The following is a 20,620-nucleotide window of genomic DNA, read 5'->3' as shown; positions in this document are numbered from 1 at the left end:
AAAAGTTATGTGTATGAACATCTATTTGTTCGAAGTTGGTCAAAGTATTCCAGAACAGAAAGTACCAGTCTGAAACAATGTGTGAAACACTGAATAGAGCCTTCCGAGAGATCCCAAAATATGTATGTACACATAAAAGGAAATCTTACTGTCAGCTGCTTGATAATCTCTTCTCTCTCACTTAATTTGTCTTGCAGAGAGCTTATAAGGTGTGTATCTTCTGATTTGGACTCCCACTTTCTTGACTTTTCTTCTGATTCTTTAAGTCTGTACCAAAAAAAAATCAGACTGGAAAAAACTTCCTCGGACCAGGTTCAAGAGATACCCAGGCTGTACTCTGCCCTAAATTCCAAGCCTAAAATGCAGGGACATAGTCAGGCCTTTCTGATAAAACAGCATTTTTTAAAAATGGGCATCTGCACATGGATTATATATAAGTATAGAATGCTTTGGAATTCCAAAAGAAATTGCCACCAGGGTTAACCCACACCACCTGTCCAGTGTAAAATCCAGTCCCTGGTGTAAAATACTAGCAAGCTTGCATACCACATTGCTAGTCTAGTTTCCTAAAGGAAAAAAAACTCTGTGTCACAGTAGCTATGCATGCCTGTATTCATCTATTTGTTTTCTTTTCTGACCCAATAGCTTTAGAATCCACAGGCTGATTCCAACCATATTTGACAGAGGCCTCAGAAATACTCAATTCCTATAACTTTCATGAAAAGAGAGTCATCTTAACATCTGAATGGTTTGAGCCCTGCTTGCATGCACGTAGGTGTCTCTTGTGGACCTATGCTGCACAGTTGGGATAAGAGAAATGGACAAGGGATATATATATAATCACAAGGATTATTTCTGAGGTGCCTCTCCTGCACAGTTTGAAGCAACACAGAACTTCTTAATGCTACGGGGGGCTGCGAAGTGCATTTATTTACATGAGCTAGTGGGGGTTGTCCTCGGGAATTTGCAGAAGAGTGAGAATGAGCATGACCAAACCTCAAAGACGCTGCTCTGCTGACGAAAATTAAGTACAAGATCGTGGATCAAGGCCTCTGGTATAATCTATGACAAAAATGATTTTACACTTCATAAAACTGCAAGATGCTAAGTGCAGGTTTTAGTTTAGAATTGTAAAACTTTTATGTATAGAGCTTTACATTAAACAACGTTCAGAGATCACTACAATATATCTGCATCTGTTTGTGTTTGCAAAGGAAATACCTATACACTTCAATTTCAGTGCTTATAATATTCTACCTATGAGTAATAAAAAAAATTAGTCATACTAAGAATAATAGTTTCAAACAGAACTGATTGCCAGTATGAGCCAGAGTTTATTTAAATGACTTACTCAGTTTCTAAGGTGAAAATCTTTGCTTGGAGATGTGCCCGAGTTACTGCTGAAATCAGATAATATGTTTTCCATTTCCTTCCGTTGATCTTGTTTCAGTACGTCCAGTTCTTTTTTATGCTTGATATTGAGGTCTTCTACCAGTAACCTTTCATTGGTATTAAAATGTCTGAATTCTCACATTTCAATACTAGTTTACTATCATTGATCAAAACATGCAGTTTTGAGGTCTTTTATTGACTACAAAGGCAGTTAACCAGGTGCAGCTCTGGGCTTCTGCTTACTGATGCAACTTTCACACTTCAGTTACAGTCTGAAGCAGAACCACACTAACACTGAGAAAGAGGAAAATTATTTGGAGAAGTACTTGACCTTCAGCGTTCAGGAAACAGAGGGTCTATTCTATATTGGTATTGATATTCTAGTTATGGTTAGTTTGTACATCAATCTTAGTGGTCAAATATGACAGAGTACCATAGGAACTCACTTGTATTAAGCAAAGTTATTTTGAAATGTCTGGGATTTTAACGTGAAGTTCTGATGCTATATTTCATCACATCATGGCACCAGAAACATTTAATACTGCCTACCACCATCTTAAAAATTTTGAAAAAAATAGTTAAGGTAAGAAAGGTAACAATGCTTTTAACTACAACGTTTATTTCTAACAGACAATGTATTTTGAAAGATGCAGCTACTTGATTAACACCATCAACTGAAAACTAAAAAGTGCCTCACATTTTTTCAAGCCTAGCCACAACATTACTTTTCTGATACCGATCCCAAAATCAATAGACACCTATTGAAGAATCATTGTTGTCTTGTTGCCTTTTGTTTGCTAACATTTTGTTAAACCTTGGAGAAACTTTTTCATTAACTCAATGCATAGCCCATGTTCTCTTCTTTACTGATTAAAATAGAGATGTCAGATTCAGCAGATTAACAGTTGTAATTTGCACAAAAGATAGTCAGTTTACTTTTTCCCCCCTTTTTACTGTATTTCTAAGCCCCTTTCACTTTTTTTTTATCTCTGAAATGCTTCAGGAAAGGCCAAAAGGACCATGAAAGGTTCCTGCTCTTGAAATTAGAGCACAGCCATGAGAATGACTGATTTGGCACTTGGCACAAAATAAGAAGCAGAAGAATAAGAGTAAAAATGGAAACAGAATCCCTGAAATAGATCTTCAAGGGTAGAATAAAAGCCTTCCTTCAGAATAACCACTTTGGGACTTGTCCTCTCTTCCCATAAAAAACCTTTGTCTGCTCTCATCCTAATCCTTGCAAAAGTTTTCAGTTCTTGGAGGTGGAATTCACACAATTCAAGAGAATGGAAATGGGAATGACAAGTTCAGGCAGATTACTGGTTTCACCTACTTGGCAACAGCAGGAATAGTAATTCTAAATAATTGGTTAAAAAAATTTGGCACATGCAAATAACAAGCCACTATCAGCTTTCAAATCAGAAACAACTACATAGCATAAGACAAGGTCACTGTTGTTAAAGTAATAAAGCTGTTATTTAGATGCACTCACCAGTTTAACTATTTCTCTACACAAATTATTGGTCCTACTAAAGCAAAATAAGAGCTGCAAGTTAATGTTCTAGATCTTCCATGGGTTAATTTCAGAGCAGTCTTTATCAAGTGCCTAAAGACCATTTCAGCTCTTTGGTTCTACCTCCTGTTATTTGAAGGATTTCTCCTTATATAATTTCCATTAATGCTTCCTTCTCAAATGCTTACTGTAGTAGAGCTACACCATTTATCCCCTGTAAAGATTATCCTCCAGCCCAGCAGCTTTAGCATCTGAGGCCTTTCAGACTTCGTCACTGACATGTGAATAATTCTTCTCTTCATGAACAGAAGCTCTAAATTCCTTCAAGGTAGCTGGAGGGCACTGATGGAACTCTCTGGTTTGCAATTCTTTCTGTTGATCTTGCTTCAAAAGCTTGAAATGAAAGTCACTTTCAAGTAAGTCTCCGAAGGGTGCGAAGGAAAAAAAAAAGTTTCTTTCTCATTCTTTAAATATCTTCTGACTGGTAGACAGAAACAGAATTACTCTGGCCACTCTGACAGTCTGCCAAGAGACCCTGTATCCCTTGAGTGCTTCCCTCTAGACTGTATAGGACATAATTTTAAAGATTCCTTCCAGGGTATGCTCTTCAGAAATCCTTTTATATATACTGCTTGAGTAGTTAGGGCATACATTCTACACTACTGCTGAAATTAATTGAAAGGTACCCCTGCACCAGATCCCTCAATTGTTCCGCAAAGAGGACATGTTAAGTATGATCATCCAGAAATTTCAAAGGATTCAACAGCCATCCAAATGCACTGGACAGTGAACCCCAGTCCTGTCTCCTGTGTAAAAGGTAAGTCCTGCACTTTCTCCGCACGCAAATGGGAAGATGCTATTACTGCAGTGCAACACGTGCTCCAAGCCTGTGTCTACACTACGAGGATGCAGTCCACCTTCTACAAAGACAGCCAAGACTACAGGTCAGCTTGCCCTTCCCGGGCCCTGGCAGCATGTTTCAGCTCCAGACTTCCACCAGCCCAGAGGCCCTGTCAGTGTCCCCAGTGCAAAACTGGCTGCTACAGCCAAAGCAAAGTCTTACAGAGTACATGTGGCATTCTCAGGTGTCGTCTTTAGAGTTCACAACCCATTGGTTTCAGCTACAGAGAGTATGTATTTAAAAAAAAAAAAAATTCTTGGAGACGTCTACATTTTTTTCATAGCTCTTGGGGTTTGGGATTTGTTTATGTCTTCCACTGCCTTTTAATCTGCATTACACAGATTTTCTCGGTTACTCCTGTGGGGCTACACCGGACATATTTCTCTGTGACATATAATGAACAGTTAGTTCAAATCCTTTTATTAAGGCTGGAAAGAAATGTGAAATGAACTACTGCATATACAAAACACCTAACCTCTAAAATTAGTACTTTAGAAAAGAGAGATTCTGACACTCATCACATTTAGAACACCTCAGCTGCTGGCTTTATTATTGAATCTCTAGATTGCACTGTGAAGTGTGAATTTAAGGCAAACCTTCTGTGCTGTTTCTCCCTATCCTGAAGCTGTGCAGCTTCTTGCTTCTGCGACTCCAACTCAGCACTGAGCAGCTCCATTGTGTCCTTCAAAAGTAAATTCTCTTTCTTGAGTTCAGAAATTTCACTCTGACATTTTTCCAGTTCATCATGAAGAGATCTGATCTGGCTCTGGCTACTTCCTTCCTAAGAAAAAGGCCAAATTTAGTCATTCACAGCCTCTTATTATTTAACGTGAAGAACTCACTGGAAATACATTCACTGAAATTTTGTGAACAGATTTTCTCAATTATTTATGTAATTCTATGTGCAAGACAAAATCTGTGATAAAAAGTTCCTGAACATATTTTATAGTCTCCATAAAATTTATTTTATTGCAACATTCATTCATTTACTTGTGTAGTAGCTTCTGATCTGTAAAGGGAAAAAAAAAACCTCCCCATAGGGAAAAGATGATAAACAATGCTGACATTTTAAAGTGGCACATAAGGGAAGAAAACCGGTTCCATTTCTGTAAGAGACTCTGTACACTTTTATTATCTCTGAAGAGAGAAATATGATACTACTGCTCTTGCAAAATACAACATGGCAATGAAGTAGGAACTGGATTCTTGCCTGTTGCTTCTTCAGTGTCCTCACACTCCTCAGCTCTGCTTGGAGTTCTTCTATTTGTTTCTTGAGATTAGTGCATGATGTCTGTTGCTCAGAGAGTTCCATCCTTAGAGATCCTAGTAATGATCAGACAGACAATCACTAAGGCAGTCAGAGGCCAGCTGGGTGGGGAAAGCAGATATAGACAACGTAGATGACAATACTAATACATTACATTTTGCTTTGTTCCTCAACTCCTTCGCCATTAAGTATAATGGCCTCCTATTACTAGAGAAGAAACTCGGACAACAGTAAGAAGATATAAACCAATAATAGCAATGATTCGACATTGGAATTAGAGAGGTAATTCTGTGGCAGTTGTTTTGCAGACTAAATCACTATAATGGCTTCTGCTAACCTGGAACTTTACTGGACCACCCCTGAGCCTCCCTGTTAAGTCCACTGGTGTTTTACAGAGGGCCATAAGGCACACGGAGGAGAGCTCTGGTTGTGTGAGAGAAGTACAACACTTACATAAACAGATCTGTCATATACTGCAACTTTTGAGTATACTGGGTACGAGTTTCAGCATGCATCAAATACAAGGAGAAGTTGTTTTTCTGTCTCTCTATTGTCTCCCTACAATTTTTCTTGAAGAAGAACAATAGAATTTATCTATCGAACATATAAACTTTAGAGAACAACAAATCTTTCTAGCAAATTCTGTGATTCTGTGAAATTTGAATTACTGAAAAAAAACCCCTAAGAAGATAATCCAGTTTGGACTTAAAAGTACTTTCAAAGTATTCTTTAATTAAAAACCCTTTTATAAGTGAACTTTAATAACCTGAGTTCAAACCCAGAGATATTATGGGTCCTCCTAAGGCAGTGTTCTTTTTAGTTCTGAACAGTTTAGGGAACTTTCTAAACTGACAATATGTATGGAGCAACCGGTCTCCACTGCTGAACTCAATAGAAAAGACTTGAGCCACATATGATAATTTCTCCATATCACAGAAGAAAAGAGGAAAGTCAAATACACTAACTACCGTATTCCAATTTAATATGCCTGATAATGCATACTTGGACGTTGTACACCAGACTACCCTCCCAGCAACATTCTGCTGCTGACAGTTGAAAGCTAGGTTAACAAAGAATATTACGTCTACATAGCTGAACTTGCAGGGTATGGAAAAGAAGATTCACAAAGACCTGAGTTCCCAGAAGACAGGAAAGAAATTGAATGAGAGGAAAGTCAGTGCTTCTCAGCATATAATCAAGCAGTAGGAGCTGTGCACGACATGAGACATACCTAGCAACAGGGTCTGCTGCTTCTGTATCTGCTTCAGTTCATCATGTAATTCTTTCTTTGCTTTCTCTTCCAAGGTTTGTATCTCCAGCCTATGAGACTGATGTTGGATCTTGAAAGTCTCATTAAATTCTTTTTTCAAACGTTCTTCTGCCTCCTGGAAGCAAAAGACCCCCCAAGAACAAAGTAGTTGGAGCCCATTTATCACCTTGTTGTTTTACTTGTAATGCCAGGATGAATCTGGTCTTTTATTGCACAACTTTTATTTTCATCACCACTTTATGTAACACTCCGTCAACACAAGAATAAAAATGAGCTGAAGTAAAAAAATAAAACTTAACAGGGACAAGAGAAATTATTAAGATATCATCTGTTAGATTTGTCATACATCATGAAATAATAACACTGACATCTTTGCACTATTTGGCATTAGAAAGATGTTTTATTATTCAACATACAAAGTCCCCAGATTCGACCTGTATGTCATTACTTATCACAGTGTCTCAAAGAAAGGCTTCCATCTTTCCTTTTATCGTTCTTAGCTAAAGCTTGCACTGTTGTTAGAAATGCTGCTGATACACTGTAAATGATGGAGCAGTTGCTCTGTAGTGGCTCTGAAAGCAAACTCCTCATTTTTACCAGCTTACTGCCTTCTGTTGCTTTTGTTAAAGCTGGAATTTTATTCTGAATGTATAAACACGATACTAAATTCTACCTAGGATGGTTTTACTACATATGTTTTATAAGGAGGTTTTCCCTAAGGTGTGTGATATCAATAGGGTCATGTGAACTCCAGGTGACAATCATATGTAGATTTTTTAACTTGATTTTTTTTTCTCAAACAGCAACATTCTTTAGAACCTCAATATATTGCATCAACATTTTGTCACTGAAATAAATCTACCTGAACCTTTAAAAGCTTTAGTTATCGACTTACAGGATTGATTTATTGAAGGTATCTAAGGCAATACACGTCAGTATACAAGCCTGTTGTACTACTTTTAAACTATGTATAAATTAATAACAGATGAAAAGGAACAAACTTGACTCCTGTTAATAATACACTTAGGAATTCCCTTGCATTTCTGAAGCAAGAACACAGCTAGAGGAGCTTTTATTCATCGCAGTCTAACTGTAGAGAATAGGCTATATTATTTTATGAAACTATTTCATTCACACTGTGGTCTAAGTTCTCACGTTAAAATAAACAAACAAACAAAAATGAAGATGATATTTCAAAATCACAAAATAATTCATTATGTGCACCAACGGCAACCCATCATTAAGATAACTGGAGATAACTGAGTTTTGATAATCAGCTCTGGCTAATATGGTTTATCCCACAAATATGATTTTTTTACACTAGTATGTCATAAACTGACCTTGAGTTCCTGATTTTTGCTTTTCTCCAACATTTTTAAGACTTTTTGATGTGATACCTCCAGCTGCAGTTTAACATTCTGGTTTTCTTTAATGGTGTTTTGAAGATCCTGCAAAAGCTTCTCTTTTTCTTTGTTGGACTGTAGATTGTGTTTCTGCAGTGACTCCTTGAAATTATTTGCTTGTTGGTCTAATATTTGCTTCAGCTGAGCCACCTTCCAGAAAAGTAAGTCAGCAGGATAGGATTAATGGCTGCATTCACAATGGAGAGGAATTATGTAAATTTGAGTACATTTTTTAAACTTGTATTGCTCTATGAAAAATAGCAAGATGCTTGTTTCATGCAACGAGACCTTTTTTTCAGTGAAGAATGACATCCCTTTTGTATATGCTATCTGTTGCCCATCAAGTACTTGTCTTAAATAATTTCTTTTCAAATTGCTCCATCTCATATATATAATCCATAGTTCGACTTGCACAATAATTACGGCACAAACCAGGGGGCAGGCCTAAGGCTGTGCTTATTGTCATCCTGCAGATGTAACACTGCAGAGTCCATTTAGATAAAGCAGTAGATTAGAACAAAGGGAAACAAGAACTCCACACATCACACTTCAGATTTGATTTATTTTCTCCCCTCACTTAGCTTAATTAGTAAATACAGTAGACACGTCTGCAATGGCTGACACAAAATAACAAAAAACACCTGTTTATAGGAATAACTTGGGGGGGGGGTGTTTTTGTTGTTGGTTTGTTGGTTTTGGGTTGGTTTGTTTGTTTGTTTTGGTGGGGAAGGAAGGAAGAATCCATTCGCTTTTCTGTTGGTAAGTTTTCTAAACTTTCAGCAAAAATTTGTACTTGCCCTTCTTCTTAAATTTGCCATTCCAAATAGCATAGCTGTGAAATTCTGAAAAACTGCCCTCTGCATAGATGGAGCATGCACAATTAGTAAGGCAAATTAGCATTTTTGGCTGCTGTATCTGACTTCCAAGCTTGCTTTTTTTGCAGTGCCAGGCCTCCTGCAAAACCTTTATGTCTCTCCTCTTTTCTTTTTGGGAGCATGTGAAAGAGAATGGCCTGTTTTCCATTTTTTATATACTTGTACTTTCCGGCCTTAGAGAAACAGAATTCAAACTATGAAAGGAAGAAATTGGCTTCCTTAGAAATTAATTTGACTTTAAATGATTCAAATGATGTTACACGCACCTGCAAATCAGATATGATACAGATTATAACCCATGACTCCATCCTACTCTTTCCTCTACACTAATATATGTTCTTTTTCTCTTCTTCAGTGTTGCCTTCCTTTTTTTTATGCATACTGCAGCCAGTTTTCTAGTTGAGGAAGCACTGTAGCTTTAGCTAGCTAAATAGTTGCTTCTCACCAAGCAATCAATAAACTCCTAGTCAAACTGTCACAAGATTTTTGAATGTACACATCAAAATGAAAAATTAAAATATGTCCTCCAGACTGAATTCAATGTTTTTAAAACTTGAATTATATCATCATCTGCAAGGAGACAAATGGCTTCATCCACAGAACACAGAGGAAGAAGAGATGGCAGCGGTGGTTCGGCTTTGTGTGTGTCAGAGGGAGAAAGGAAGAATGGAGGCACAGAAAAACCGAGAGAACAAGAGAGTATGTGCATATGAAGGTAACTGGGACATTTACCCAAGCGATGAAGGCGTAGGTTGTCCAATGACAACTCTACAGCACTGTAGCTCAACCTGTGTTATCCTATAACCCAGTGACAAGGGACTCTTTAAATGGTGAGAAAGCTCACAGAAGAAACCAAACCAAACCAAACCAAACAAGCCCAGGTCTCCCACACATCATGGAAATGCTAGGTTGGTAGATAAGAAGAAAACAAACATTCCTTCCCAGTGTTTTGCAAATCAAGTTTTTTTGGTTTTGGTTTTGATTTTGTTTTAAATTCTCTTTTAAGTGCCAGAAAATGAAAGACTAGTTTTATCATTTCCTAAACAATTTCAAACCAACGTGGTGCATTTGAATTTCACTGAAGCTATTTCCACCTAAATTTACTTGAATTACGACATTTGAAAGAACACTTAGCTTCAGCTGCCCCAAACTGAGTTTAAGTTAACTATTAATAATCATCCAGTCATTTCTTGGCATCTTCTGCTGTGTCATCCAATTAAACACAAAGAAAACTATCTGTCTGAACAAACTAGTGAAGAATAATTGCTAAATGTTATTCTTAATGAACAACATTAATTGTCTCTAATGTCTGTGTGATGGGATCTATCTGTGGCCTGGATACACTCCAAAAACAAGCAGATGCCAGAGCCACTTGCCAACCATACCTTTGTTTCCAGAGCTGCCGCAATTTTTGTGTCGTTGTTTTGTTTTACTTTTGGTTTTGTTTTTTTAAAAAAATAAGTGGTAAATTATATGATTTAACCAAAGGAGCACCTTGGCTTCTGGTTACAGGTAAAACATTTACTTTGTCTTAATACCTATTGAATTCAAGCCAAAGTTTTCCTATAGAAAGGGAACACTGAAGTTTTTAGGTACTGCAGGTCCTTATAAAACTAACTTCTGACGTGAAATACTTAATGCTGTACAGTCTCCTGGATCAGCTCACCTAATATCCACTGGCATTATTATACTCAAGCATGCTTTTTTTTCTGGGCTTCCTGCAAGTAAGCCAGTGAGTAAAAAGGATGTGCCAGAAGAGTAGGCTGTATATTTTCTACTAGAAAAAATTGAAACAGGACAAATGTCTCTTGGAATATTTCTTTTGCAAATTAAATATTCATCTAGGTGGGGAAGATGAAAAGAGGCATATAAAAACTTTAGCTGCGGTCAAAACATTATTAACCTTCCAGACTCTCTTCTTAGACAATTAATGGTTCAAAGCACTACTAACATGAAACATAAGATCATACTAACTAGAAATAGGCTAAGCAGTAAAAAGGCAGCAACAGAGAACATAATGTAGTAAGAAATCAGATGGAAAAGTTTTTCAAAAAACATTATTTTTCAGTGATTTAGGGAGAAAGACCTACACAAATATCGGGCATACAAACACACTCTTTCTCATGAATCTTGCTACTTCTAATGTATTAGAAGTTAAGAAACAAACTTTTCTATTCCTTCAGGTTTCCTTCTGCTGTCTTTCAGCTAAAAGGGCTTTCAAATCCACCAGTGCAAATCCTTATCTGGAATATTTTGCAGTGCCCAGGCATTTTATTGTGTTTCATTACTTCAAAACAGATAGGCAGACCCTCAATTTGTTTAAATTGGTAAAGCAACATTTAAGCAAATCAAACTATGCTGACTCACATCAGTCCAGAATCTATTTGGGTCCTTTTACTATTAACAAATGAGCAACCTTGTGTGATCTTCTGCTTTATAACATCTTCCTGGTGCAACCCAAAACCTCTTGAAAAAACTGTACCTCTAATACTGTTACTCATTCATTTTTATCCACCAGCATTACATTAAGTGGTCTTAAAGATGCAACTAATCTCTATCCACAGTATAAACTCTAGGCAACAGTATTTTTCTAGGCTCTGCTGAATTATTTTCAAATTTCAGGGTTATGTTTGCACTTGCCCTTTCTTATGACAGCTGATTTTGCCTCCCACTGTCTTCCAAGTAAAGAAAAAATGAACAACTATTACTAAAAGATGACACATAAGTTTTGAAATACTTCAAAAGTCTTTCAAGTTTCATTCTCTTTTAACAATAATTACTGTCCTCCTCCTGGGAAGGATGGCTTGATTCTTTTGAAGAAGTACCCCTGAGACTTTGAAAGCCCATGGGTAAAAAATACTGGGCAAGTTTAAGGCTGTGCATGCCACCACAGTTGGCTCCCCTGTTTGACTTCTGCTTTGATTATTTTAATTCACTGTGCTTACAAGCACTATGAATACTTGAAGTCTATCTTATGTCTGCTCTCTCCTTCTTTTACTTATTGTACATAAGGAATGTGAAATCACAAAGGCAAGATCTAAAGTTGGAATCAGAGAGAATCCTTTGACTTCTGTATCTTTTAAGTAGAAAGATCCAAGTTCCTCAATGCATTGCTAGGGGATGAATTTATATAAAAGACTTAAAACTGCCTTTTAATGTATTATAGAAGAGTCACCATAATTGAGAATTTGTTCAGAGTCAAAATAAAGCACCCAAATGCTACAGGGTTTTACTTGTACTATGGTACTATTATAACAAAACGGTAACATGTTATAAGAAGCAATAAACTAATGAAATTATATTTGACCATTGCCTTTAGGCTTATTTCACAGTTAGGTCAGTTAAGTTCACAGTTAACTGCCTTCCTAAACTTACACCAGTTCCTGACCGGAGGGACAGGTGTGGACGCACTAGGCAAATCTCTACTGCTGCTCTTTGGTGGTGCCTCCGAGATACACCAGCGCTGTGCGCATTGCTGTGCTCGCATTGCTCACAGACATACCATGACAAGGTAATGTCTGCGCTTTCACTTTATTCACCTTTTAATTCCAGAGTAGCCCCTTTAACACATGTTGAAGAGATCCTGTAGTGCAAAAGCAAGGAACTGGAGGACTTTAATGAATTAGCATTTGACCCACACGGGATCACACGTCCTTCCTTCCAAAGGGCCAGATAGGTGTGAATCTGATTTCTTTATCCAGAAAAATCTCAGTAATACCGAAATACTGCCACTTTGAAGTGCATCCCCAGAGAGATGAAATTATCATGTTTCTGTCTACTCTGCATAATGCTCTAGCTATGTCAGCCCAGCCAAAAACGTGCCTTATGCAGCCAAGGAAGCTATTTTTAGATCTGAAATTGTATCCAGGTTAGAACTGGATTAGTAACAGCCCATTGCCCAACCTCTGAGGCGAAAGCTCTGGGCTGAGCCATTGCACAGGTTCCCAGCTGGGAATCATGCCCTCAGTGAAACACAATGTTGTATAGTAAAGGGTGGGTCCTTGGCTGTGAATATTCATATATTTATAGATGGAAAGCATTAGAAGTTGAAATTATTTACCTCCTTGGCAATACTGCCAATTGGTTCAGAAAGTAACTTACAGAGTGCCAAGAAAAATGCAGAATTTCTCTTCAGAGGGAGCATTTCCTCCCTTTGGGGAGCATTGTTAAGATTCTAAGATACACTAAAACATTTCTTAGTTTATCTGTTCATGCTTACCATGGTGTTGTGAGCATAACATATGGCATGATATATACTATTATATATTATTTTTGTTTATATTTATAGTGGCAATAATTTCCCACCATCCCTTGCATTTACCACAATCTTGTGATACGAGAAGACTAACAGTTAAGAAACACAGGCTTCTTTCCCATTTTTCTGTCTTGAATGTATCACTTCAAGAAAAGTAATTTGATGACTCACTGCCTTTTTAATTTGCAAAACCTGAAGAATAATTGCTTTATGTCATAAGCCTTTTGACTTCTTTGAGACCTTTGAGTGCAATGTACCACCTGCATACATACTAGGGGATCAGGCAGCGTGCCACTACTCTTTCCCTCCATCTCTTCCCCTCACACCTCAAACTGGTGTAACTTTCAGGCTTTTACCCAGGGATGCCAGAATATCATGGTAAATTTTCAGCTTTGAATAGACTAAGTTATTTTTGTAGAAAAATGTACATTTATGGGAATTTGGAAAAGAATAAAGACAACTAATTTCTGAGAACCCATGTTTTGGATTAGGTGCAAAGAAGTCACTCTGGATAGGTCAGCACAGGTTGTATTGACCTGAAATTCTCTCAGAGAAGAACCTGTAGAAAACAGTGGCATGCTCAAATGTGGAATGAAACCTAAAAATGGCATTTAGCCTCTTTAGGTAAAAGAACACGCTGCACTCAGAACTAGTACAGCATGAATGGGAGAAAAAGCAGGTGTTACACAGTAAATGACCACAACACATGCTCCCATTGCTGGAACGCACCACACCAAGCAGTAGTAATGGCACGTGGGAAAGTGGAAGCAGGTAGGAGAAGGTGGCCAACATTAGCTTATTCCCTTGATGAGCCTATCTGTCCTTTTTCTGTCTTTGAACACTCAAAACGAGCTTATTATGGACACTCAGAGTCTACAAATGCCAGCTGAGAAAGATGTAGGTCTTCAACATTCGCAGAGCTGTTGCCATGCAAGCTCCCCTGAACCTGGTAGAAGTGAAACTGGTTAGAATCAGTGAAGATATAAAGCAATCAAAATTATAGACAGCCACTTAGAACAACAGTGGCTATCTGTAATTCAGTAGTTCCACAGTGTGAGCTACCTAATTCCTGTTGTTCATTACTTTTTCTTGAACCAGACTGAAGGAATTTTACATATTTGGGAATATCCTCATTTTGCTTAGTAAAATCTTGGAGCCTGAAAACCTGGAGTGGCAGGAAAAAAACCCCAAACAAACAACAAATTAAAAAAAACCCAGATGACAAATTCTCATAGTGAAAACATAGCCCTTCACCCATAATCTCCCAGAACAAACAATCACAAATCATTTCATTGCTCTTCTGAAAAAGGTACCAAATGGGGTAGAAAAATGGATGCAGCACTGAACATCATCAGAACTTTTCATTAGGGCACTGATTTCAGTTCTGTTAAAGAAGTTGTTTTATAGCTTATCCATGAGATAAAAGAATCAAAATGTTCACAGGCAAAAGCTTCACATGATCACACTGAAGAAAAGGAGATATCCCATACATAGCATTTTAAAGCAGATAGCATTTGCCAAAAAGAACTGAACAACACAAAAGCAGAACACCTGAGAGGGAGAAAATGTGTATTCACAGTTGTCAGAAATTTTAAAGGTGCACTCTTTACCTGGGTAAATAATTGTCTTGTATGGGTTTTGCTTTTGCTTTGGGAGAAAATAATTTAACCAACCTGTTATGGCTTTTAAAATGATGACACTTTCCTGTATAAATATTGTGGTAGATGTACTAATCTGGAAAATTTGCTTCACTTCTCCTGTAACTGACTATACATTGCAGCTATTACAGGTGGATAATCGAATACTAACACATCTCAGGTATTTATTTCCAGATTAATCCATGTCTGCAGATTTGCATTTGACTTAGGTTTAACCAGAGTGGGGAACTGTACATAAACTATGACATCCTCCAAGCTACTTTGGGGTCACAATGCTTTCTCTAGTTCATTCTTGATCTTCTGAACATAGAGGGAGGCATACCTAACTACTAATATATAACAAATTATCGCACATTCCAATCTGCTTTAGTTATCACCCTTGCCATCATGCAGGCAGAACAGAAATGATGATCTAATCGACCCTTTTTCCATTCAATTCTCTTGCTCAAGGGAGCAGGCAAGCAGGCCCTTTTACATATCTACAGCCACAAAAAATGACAAAGTCAAGAAGAGCTGTAAGGAAGATTCCAATCTCACTAGCTCTGTGTACAGACAGTCAGAGCCACCACCCAGCACCGATATGGCCAAACTCCTCACCAAAAAGCCTTAGTATATCTCCAAAGAGAGATACGTGAAATTCATCAAAATAAATAGGCTTGTCAGAATCTTCATAGATGTTGAGGTACAGTAATTTCTGTTATTTCTATCTAGAGTCCTTGCATATGTTCTTGAATGATAGTAACAGCAAATACAATTAAAATCTAATCAAGAATCTCTCCGATGAGAGGAGAAAAGAAGAGCCCCTGTATTACTGGGTTACATCTGTGCCCAGTTTACCTCAAGTGAAGAGTTTTGAAGTTTTCCAGTTAGGACTTCTTTCTCTTTCTCTAGTTGCTTTAGTTCACACTCAGATTTTCTTTTAAATTCCTCTAGCTGTGTTTGGAGCTCCTAAAGTAAAAAAAAAAAAAAAATAAAAAGCAAATAGCGTGCAATAGTTGAAACAAAACACACAGCATGAAAAAGAAAGAACATTTCTTCCACATTAACCTAGATAATAGAGCAGTTTACACAGTAATACATGCTACTGTCTTTTAATGTCACTCATGTATTATTCATTCAAGGAAGGATTAACAGTTTGGTTCTTTCTAATACTAGTATTAGACAATCCAGCTCACATAATCCTAATCTTCCACTGAAACCTTCCCTGAGGTGGAAAACTGTACAGCATGAAGAGTCAGACTGTTTTGCCTTGAGCGGTGTTAGTGTTCAAAAATAATTTAGTATGCAAGTGTCACCCACAAGATCTGAAAAAACCCCATAAATATACATTGACCATGCAAATAACCAGATGACTAACTAATGGACAATGAGTGGCAAAGGGAATCAAAAGAAGCGCTAACTTACAGCATCCATAAAGAAAATCCCAGTGAGGAAGTAAAAATAACATAAAACTGAAGGCTATATAATCAACTTATTGCAGGAAATAGCTTTTGAAAAATCAATGATAATATCCCTTTCAAGACAGTGACCAAGAGCTTGTAGCAATTGTTTGTAGCAAATGTGAGCAATTGTTTATTGTAGAAAGACTGAATGTGCAACTTCTAGAAAAGTTCTGAAGTGATCTTCTTAGTGTGCTTGCTCTTCCTATCTATGCCAATTTGCTTACTCAAAAAAAAAATTCTGCCATATTTTCAGACACCACAAGTGGAGCAAACAGAATAAAAATAGCAATGTAACACCTTCCTCATCCTGTACAGCCCCTTTTCACAGCCCCTCACACCTATTTGTATAGCACAATGACTTAAGAATTCAAGATAACAGAAACAATACCTAAAAACTAAGAAAGTGATAACCATTAGGAGGATGGAATAATATTAGGAAACAGAAGCACAGGCAATAGTGACATATTCCTTGCAACTCATAATCAAATAACGCAGAATATATTAGCATTTCACAGTTTAAGAACAGGATGACTGTTAGGTAGCAATTAAAGGACGAAATCAAACACAGAGACATGAATATTGCAAGGGAGAAATTAGCTTTAGTTTTGCCTGTAAGAAAAGGAGAAGATATAATGGTCTTTTTGATTAAAACCTGAAGATCAGGTATTTGCAGCATGCCCACTGCAACTCTGCCAACTGACTTCCTTCTCTACATCTTAATTTTTCTATCTGAAAAATAGACATAATACTTCTCCAACAGTTGTTTCAGGCCTTAATTGCATCAGAGGATATAAATAGCATTAGTAATGAAAAGTTCTGTAATTTTATATAAGTTCTCCTAACTCGAGATTTTTCTGATTTAATTAATGTGAATCTCTAAGAAGAAATAGTTATAAACAATAATATTTATTTCCTATAATCAGTAAATGCCTACTATTATGCTTTTTTTACTGAAGTGTTTGATATTTAAATTTGATCTGACTCACACAAAGAGCTTCAGCCTGGCATCATTTTAAGTGTAGCTGCACATGTTTATTCAGATAAAAGAATACATTACATAAAAGGCAAAGTCCTTCTCATAAGGCTTATACTTGATAGTGTAACTGTATAACTTGAAGTACTGCATCTTCACATACTGATCAAATGTGAACACTTTCACAATCAGATAAAATATTTCAGTCATACAGGTTCCTTCCTGAGAAATGAGATTGCATAAATGTATGAACTCCAGCAGTTTCATAGGCAGACTAATTCTTCTGACGAACACTTAACAGTAGAAGGTACTATGAAGCTCAACATTTAGTGATGGGAGCTGCATGCTTTTTATGACTTCACAACTTATCAGCATGCAATTTGGTTATTCTCAAGGATATATCGGACTTGGAAAGGTATAGTAGCATTATAACTGGGAAAAATGGGTAGAAATACATTCTTAGCACCAAAAACGGTCTAAAGAACACTTGACCAGTAGCCAAATTGCTCAATTCTACAAACTGCTCTATTTTTTTTTTTTTTTTTGTCTAGAAGCTGTTTGACAAACACAAAAGTACATTAGGAGACGGAAAATAAATTCCTTCTTAGTTTATGTCCAAATTTGGCAAACCACTTGGACATAAACTGAGTTGTAAGGTTCACTAAGTATTAAAGTCTGTGCTTAAAACTAAACACGAGTTTGAAGGTTTTCCTTCATTTGAATAGGTCTCAGCTCACATTTGGGTTCCTACTGCACAGAAACAGATTGAAAATTTCCTGAAGCCAAAGGATTCAACCACAGACAGCAGTTCTCGTGAAGGCAAAATTCTGTAAAGAATCTCTTAAGCCAAATAGCTGCTAATGCACACTGAGAACAAGAATTGCAGCTCAGCCACTTAAAACACATTGAGAGAAGGTATTGCTCAGGCAACCTGTCTGGATCCATGAGAAGATAAGCATTCTTTCTGACTAAAGTTGACGGACACACATATATATGGATGTATTTGTTTGTAACTAGCTGTGATTTCATTGGTAACACCTGCACGCTGGATCTGTTTACCAACACTTTACAGAATTAGATCCTCTGGCTAAACAATGCAAAATTCTGATTAAATCAATGTATTTGAGTATTTCACAGAAGGGTGTGAAATACATGGAAATTTAAGTCAGAAATTGGAATACACCTACATTTTTCTTCAGGGGGGACCTCATATTAATCACTCCAACTGTCACATGCAAAGCATGCAAAGGTAAGTGTTGCTAAGAAGGCAGTTTATCACATCAAGGATAAATTCACCTTCCTGCCTGTGGAGGTTTTCACAGAAATACATCAATTTTACTTTTTTTTTTTTTTCCAGTAAGACCGTAGAAAGAAGAAAATCCTTGCATTTTATGTTAATTCAAAGTGCCTCCAGTGAGGATAATTCAAATGATGTCACTGTGACCAATAAGATTAAAACCAAATGAATTAGAGCATCTATAAATAGAAGAACGTTCCCACCTTCTGCATTTTTTTCTTTCAGCTTCCATGAAGTTTTAGAGTGGCTTGATTTGTTTTGTATGCTTCATTACAAGATCTCACAGCCCTTTTAACAGCTATTCCTTCAGACAAATCTTTTCCTTATGGGACTGATGCTTGCCTTTACAAAGCAAATTCTCTGTGTCTTTTATTCATACCCTCTTTTTAAATAGCTACAGTTTCGATAGTCTACAAACAGCAGCTATATGACAAAACCAGGGTATATTCTGGGGTCACAGTAGTCTATTTTGTAGGGAATATGCTATTTAGGTAGATATACTCCACCGAAAAATACTGGCTTTATTTCAGTTAACAAGGTAGAACTGCAGCGATTCAGGGCTGTATGCCTCTTCTGCAGCCTAAAGAGAGGGGTTTTTTTGGTGTTCTGGTTTGAGCGCGTGACTGGCTTCCAACCACACAGGCATCCTCAAGGACAAACCTCAGTTCTGTGAAAACATACAAAGGACAATTTGGTTTTTGTTACGTCTCTGATGCCAGGTCTAATTTTCCAGAATGCTAGCATAACAATACTCTAGGACAACTGAAAAATATAGAAAAGATTCAGAGCTGGGCAATTGTTTAAGGGGAGACACTGTACAGAAGGAATTCTCAGGATACATACATCCTCACTGTACTGAGTTTATTCCTGATACTATTTCTGCATAGTTTTCAGAGGAACTTTTTTCTATATTTAAAAAAGAAAATCAATATTCCAACTTGGCCTCAACAGAGGAAGCCTGCCCTGGACCTTGTTCTCTTCAAGGTTTTGGTTACAGAGGAATTTGAACACTCTGCTCTGCTCCAGCTCAAGGATGTCAGTAGTTTCTTTGCTGTCACTGCAGCAACTCCTGTAGTTCAGGTTATGAACACGAGTCAGTGTTCCACTGGATGAGGTCAGAGATCTGGGAATCTTACAAGATTGACTGCTGTAGAATAACCCAAAAGCCATTAATCTTAAAAGAAAAATGACATTTATTTCAGTACTTTTGTTGTGACATGCCTTTGAATACTTGAGAGCAAACCACCTGGTTAAGCTCTTGCACAGCTTCAGAGTCGCTTTTTTCTGGATCTGTTTGGTAGAAGTCATTTGCTGCAGCCCTGTTATTCGATGTTTCAGTTCATCTGCTTTACTATTAGCTTTGCAATATGGTGTCCATATCTTCTGTGGTATCAAAAATTTACATTTCGAATAGCATAAATAACTTGTGGAATTTCCAATGTGAGTGACTAGTAACAAGGGAAATATTCCAGAATTATATTAACAAGATATTACCTGCTTTTTGCCGGATTTCCTTCTCTTGAAGTGTATTTCTCTCTTTAGCTACACTTAGTAAAGAAGAGTAGGAAGATCTACGCCTTTTGATCCAACATCTTGTTGTGTTCCCTTAAGCTGTACTTCTAAATCCTAAAATATGCATGACATTACTTCTATATTTATTACAGATATTCTTTTTTGTCATCTGAAATAAATGGTCATTTTCTTTCTTGGCATGGTTCCATGATATAAATCTTTCACCTACAGAGCTGGTTTAAATGCATTTTTTGCTGTTTAATACCCCTAAGCTGTCTCTGCTGCCTGAATATTTGTAATGTGGAGCCATTCCCTCAGATGTATGCATCATTTTAAAGTGAACACTCATCAAGAGTTACCATCCAAAAGGTGTCTGAGAACCTAAACTTGGAAAAGGATATACTTTCATTAATTTCTCGACAACTTGTGCTAAAAGGTAATGAATAGCAGTTTGGCTTTCTTTTTGCAGTTGCTGAACTACAATTTTTTGTAATGTAATCCATAATATAGATGCCTAAGACCAGGTAAATCAGCTCCTACAGACTTTGCTGGGAATTGTCTGTCCATAACTAAAGGCAAAAAACTGAACCATATTTAATGTTCTCTTTCTGGAGGTTCTAGTCTCAGTTTCCTGATGTATAACATAATACTGCAATATTCACTCAGACAAAATTGCCATTTGTTCTTATATGAATGCTGAGTAAAACCTCATGGGCTAAAACTAACTTGTATTTAACGCTCTCTGTAGCTGAAAACTTACAGGTAAGTTTGTTCCTTTTACCTCTGGCATAAGCCAAAATTCTTGCAAAACTAGACTGAACAGATCAGACTTAATGACTTGTCGTCCTTTGTATTCTCTCTT

At 37.1% G+C, this 20,620-nt stretch overlaps 1 protein-coding gene across 2 annotated transcripts in view; it reads right to left on the bottom strand.

The window, feature by feature from the left end:
* FAM184B (family with sequence similarity 184 member B) overlaps positions 1–20,620 on the bottom strand; it is a 41,868-nt gene that overhangs the window by 3,221 nt on the left and 18,027 nt on the right. Inside the window, exons 3-8 of one of the 2 annotated variants that reach the window (XM_065634261.1) lie at positions 15,372–15,482; positions 7,684–7,896; positions 6,305–6,458; positions 5,017–5,129; positions 4,403–4,587; positions 150–267 (exon numbers count right to left, since the gene is read on the bottom strand). In XM_065634261.1, the coding sequence (XP_065490333.1) occupies positions 150–267; positions 4,403–4,587; positions 5,017–5,129; positions 6,305–6,458; positions 7,684–7,896; positions 15,372–15,482 (894 nt within the window). The remainder of the gene's footprint in view (positions 1–149; positions 268–4,402; positions 4,588–5,016; positions 5,130–6,304; positions 6,459–7,683; positions 7,897–15,371; positions 15,483–20,620) is intronic. The other variant, XM_065634262.1, reaches the window with a different exon arrangement.

This window comes from Caloenas nicobarica, chromosome 4 (assembly GCF_036013445.1).
Source record: "Caloenas nicobarica isolate bCalNic1 chromosome 4, bCalNic1.hap1, whole genome shotgun sequence".
Lineage (NCBI taxonomy): Eukaryota > Metazoa > Chordata > Aves > Columbiformes > Columbidae > Caloenas > Caloenas nicobarica.
Note: the sequence above shows the minus strand (reverse complement) of the source record. Positions and strands in the feature narration are given on the sequence as shown.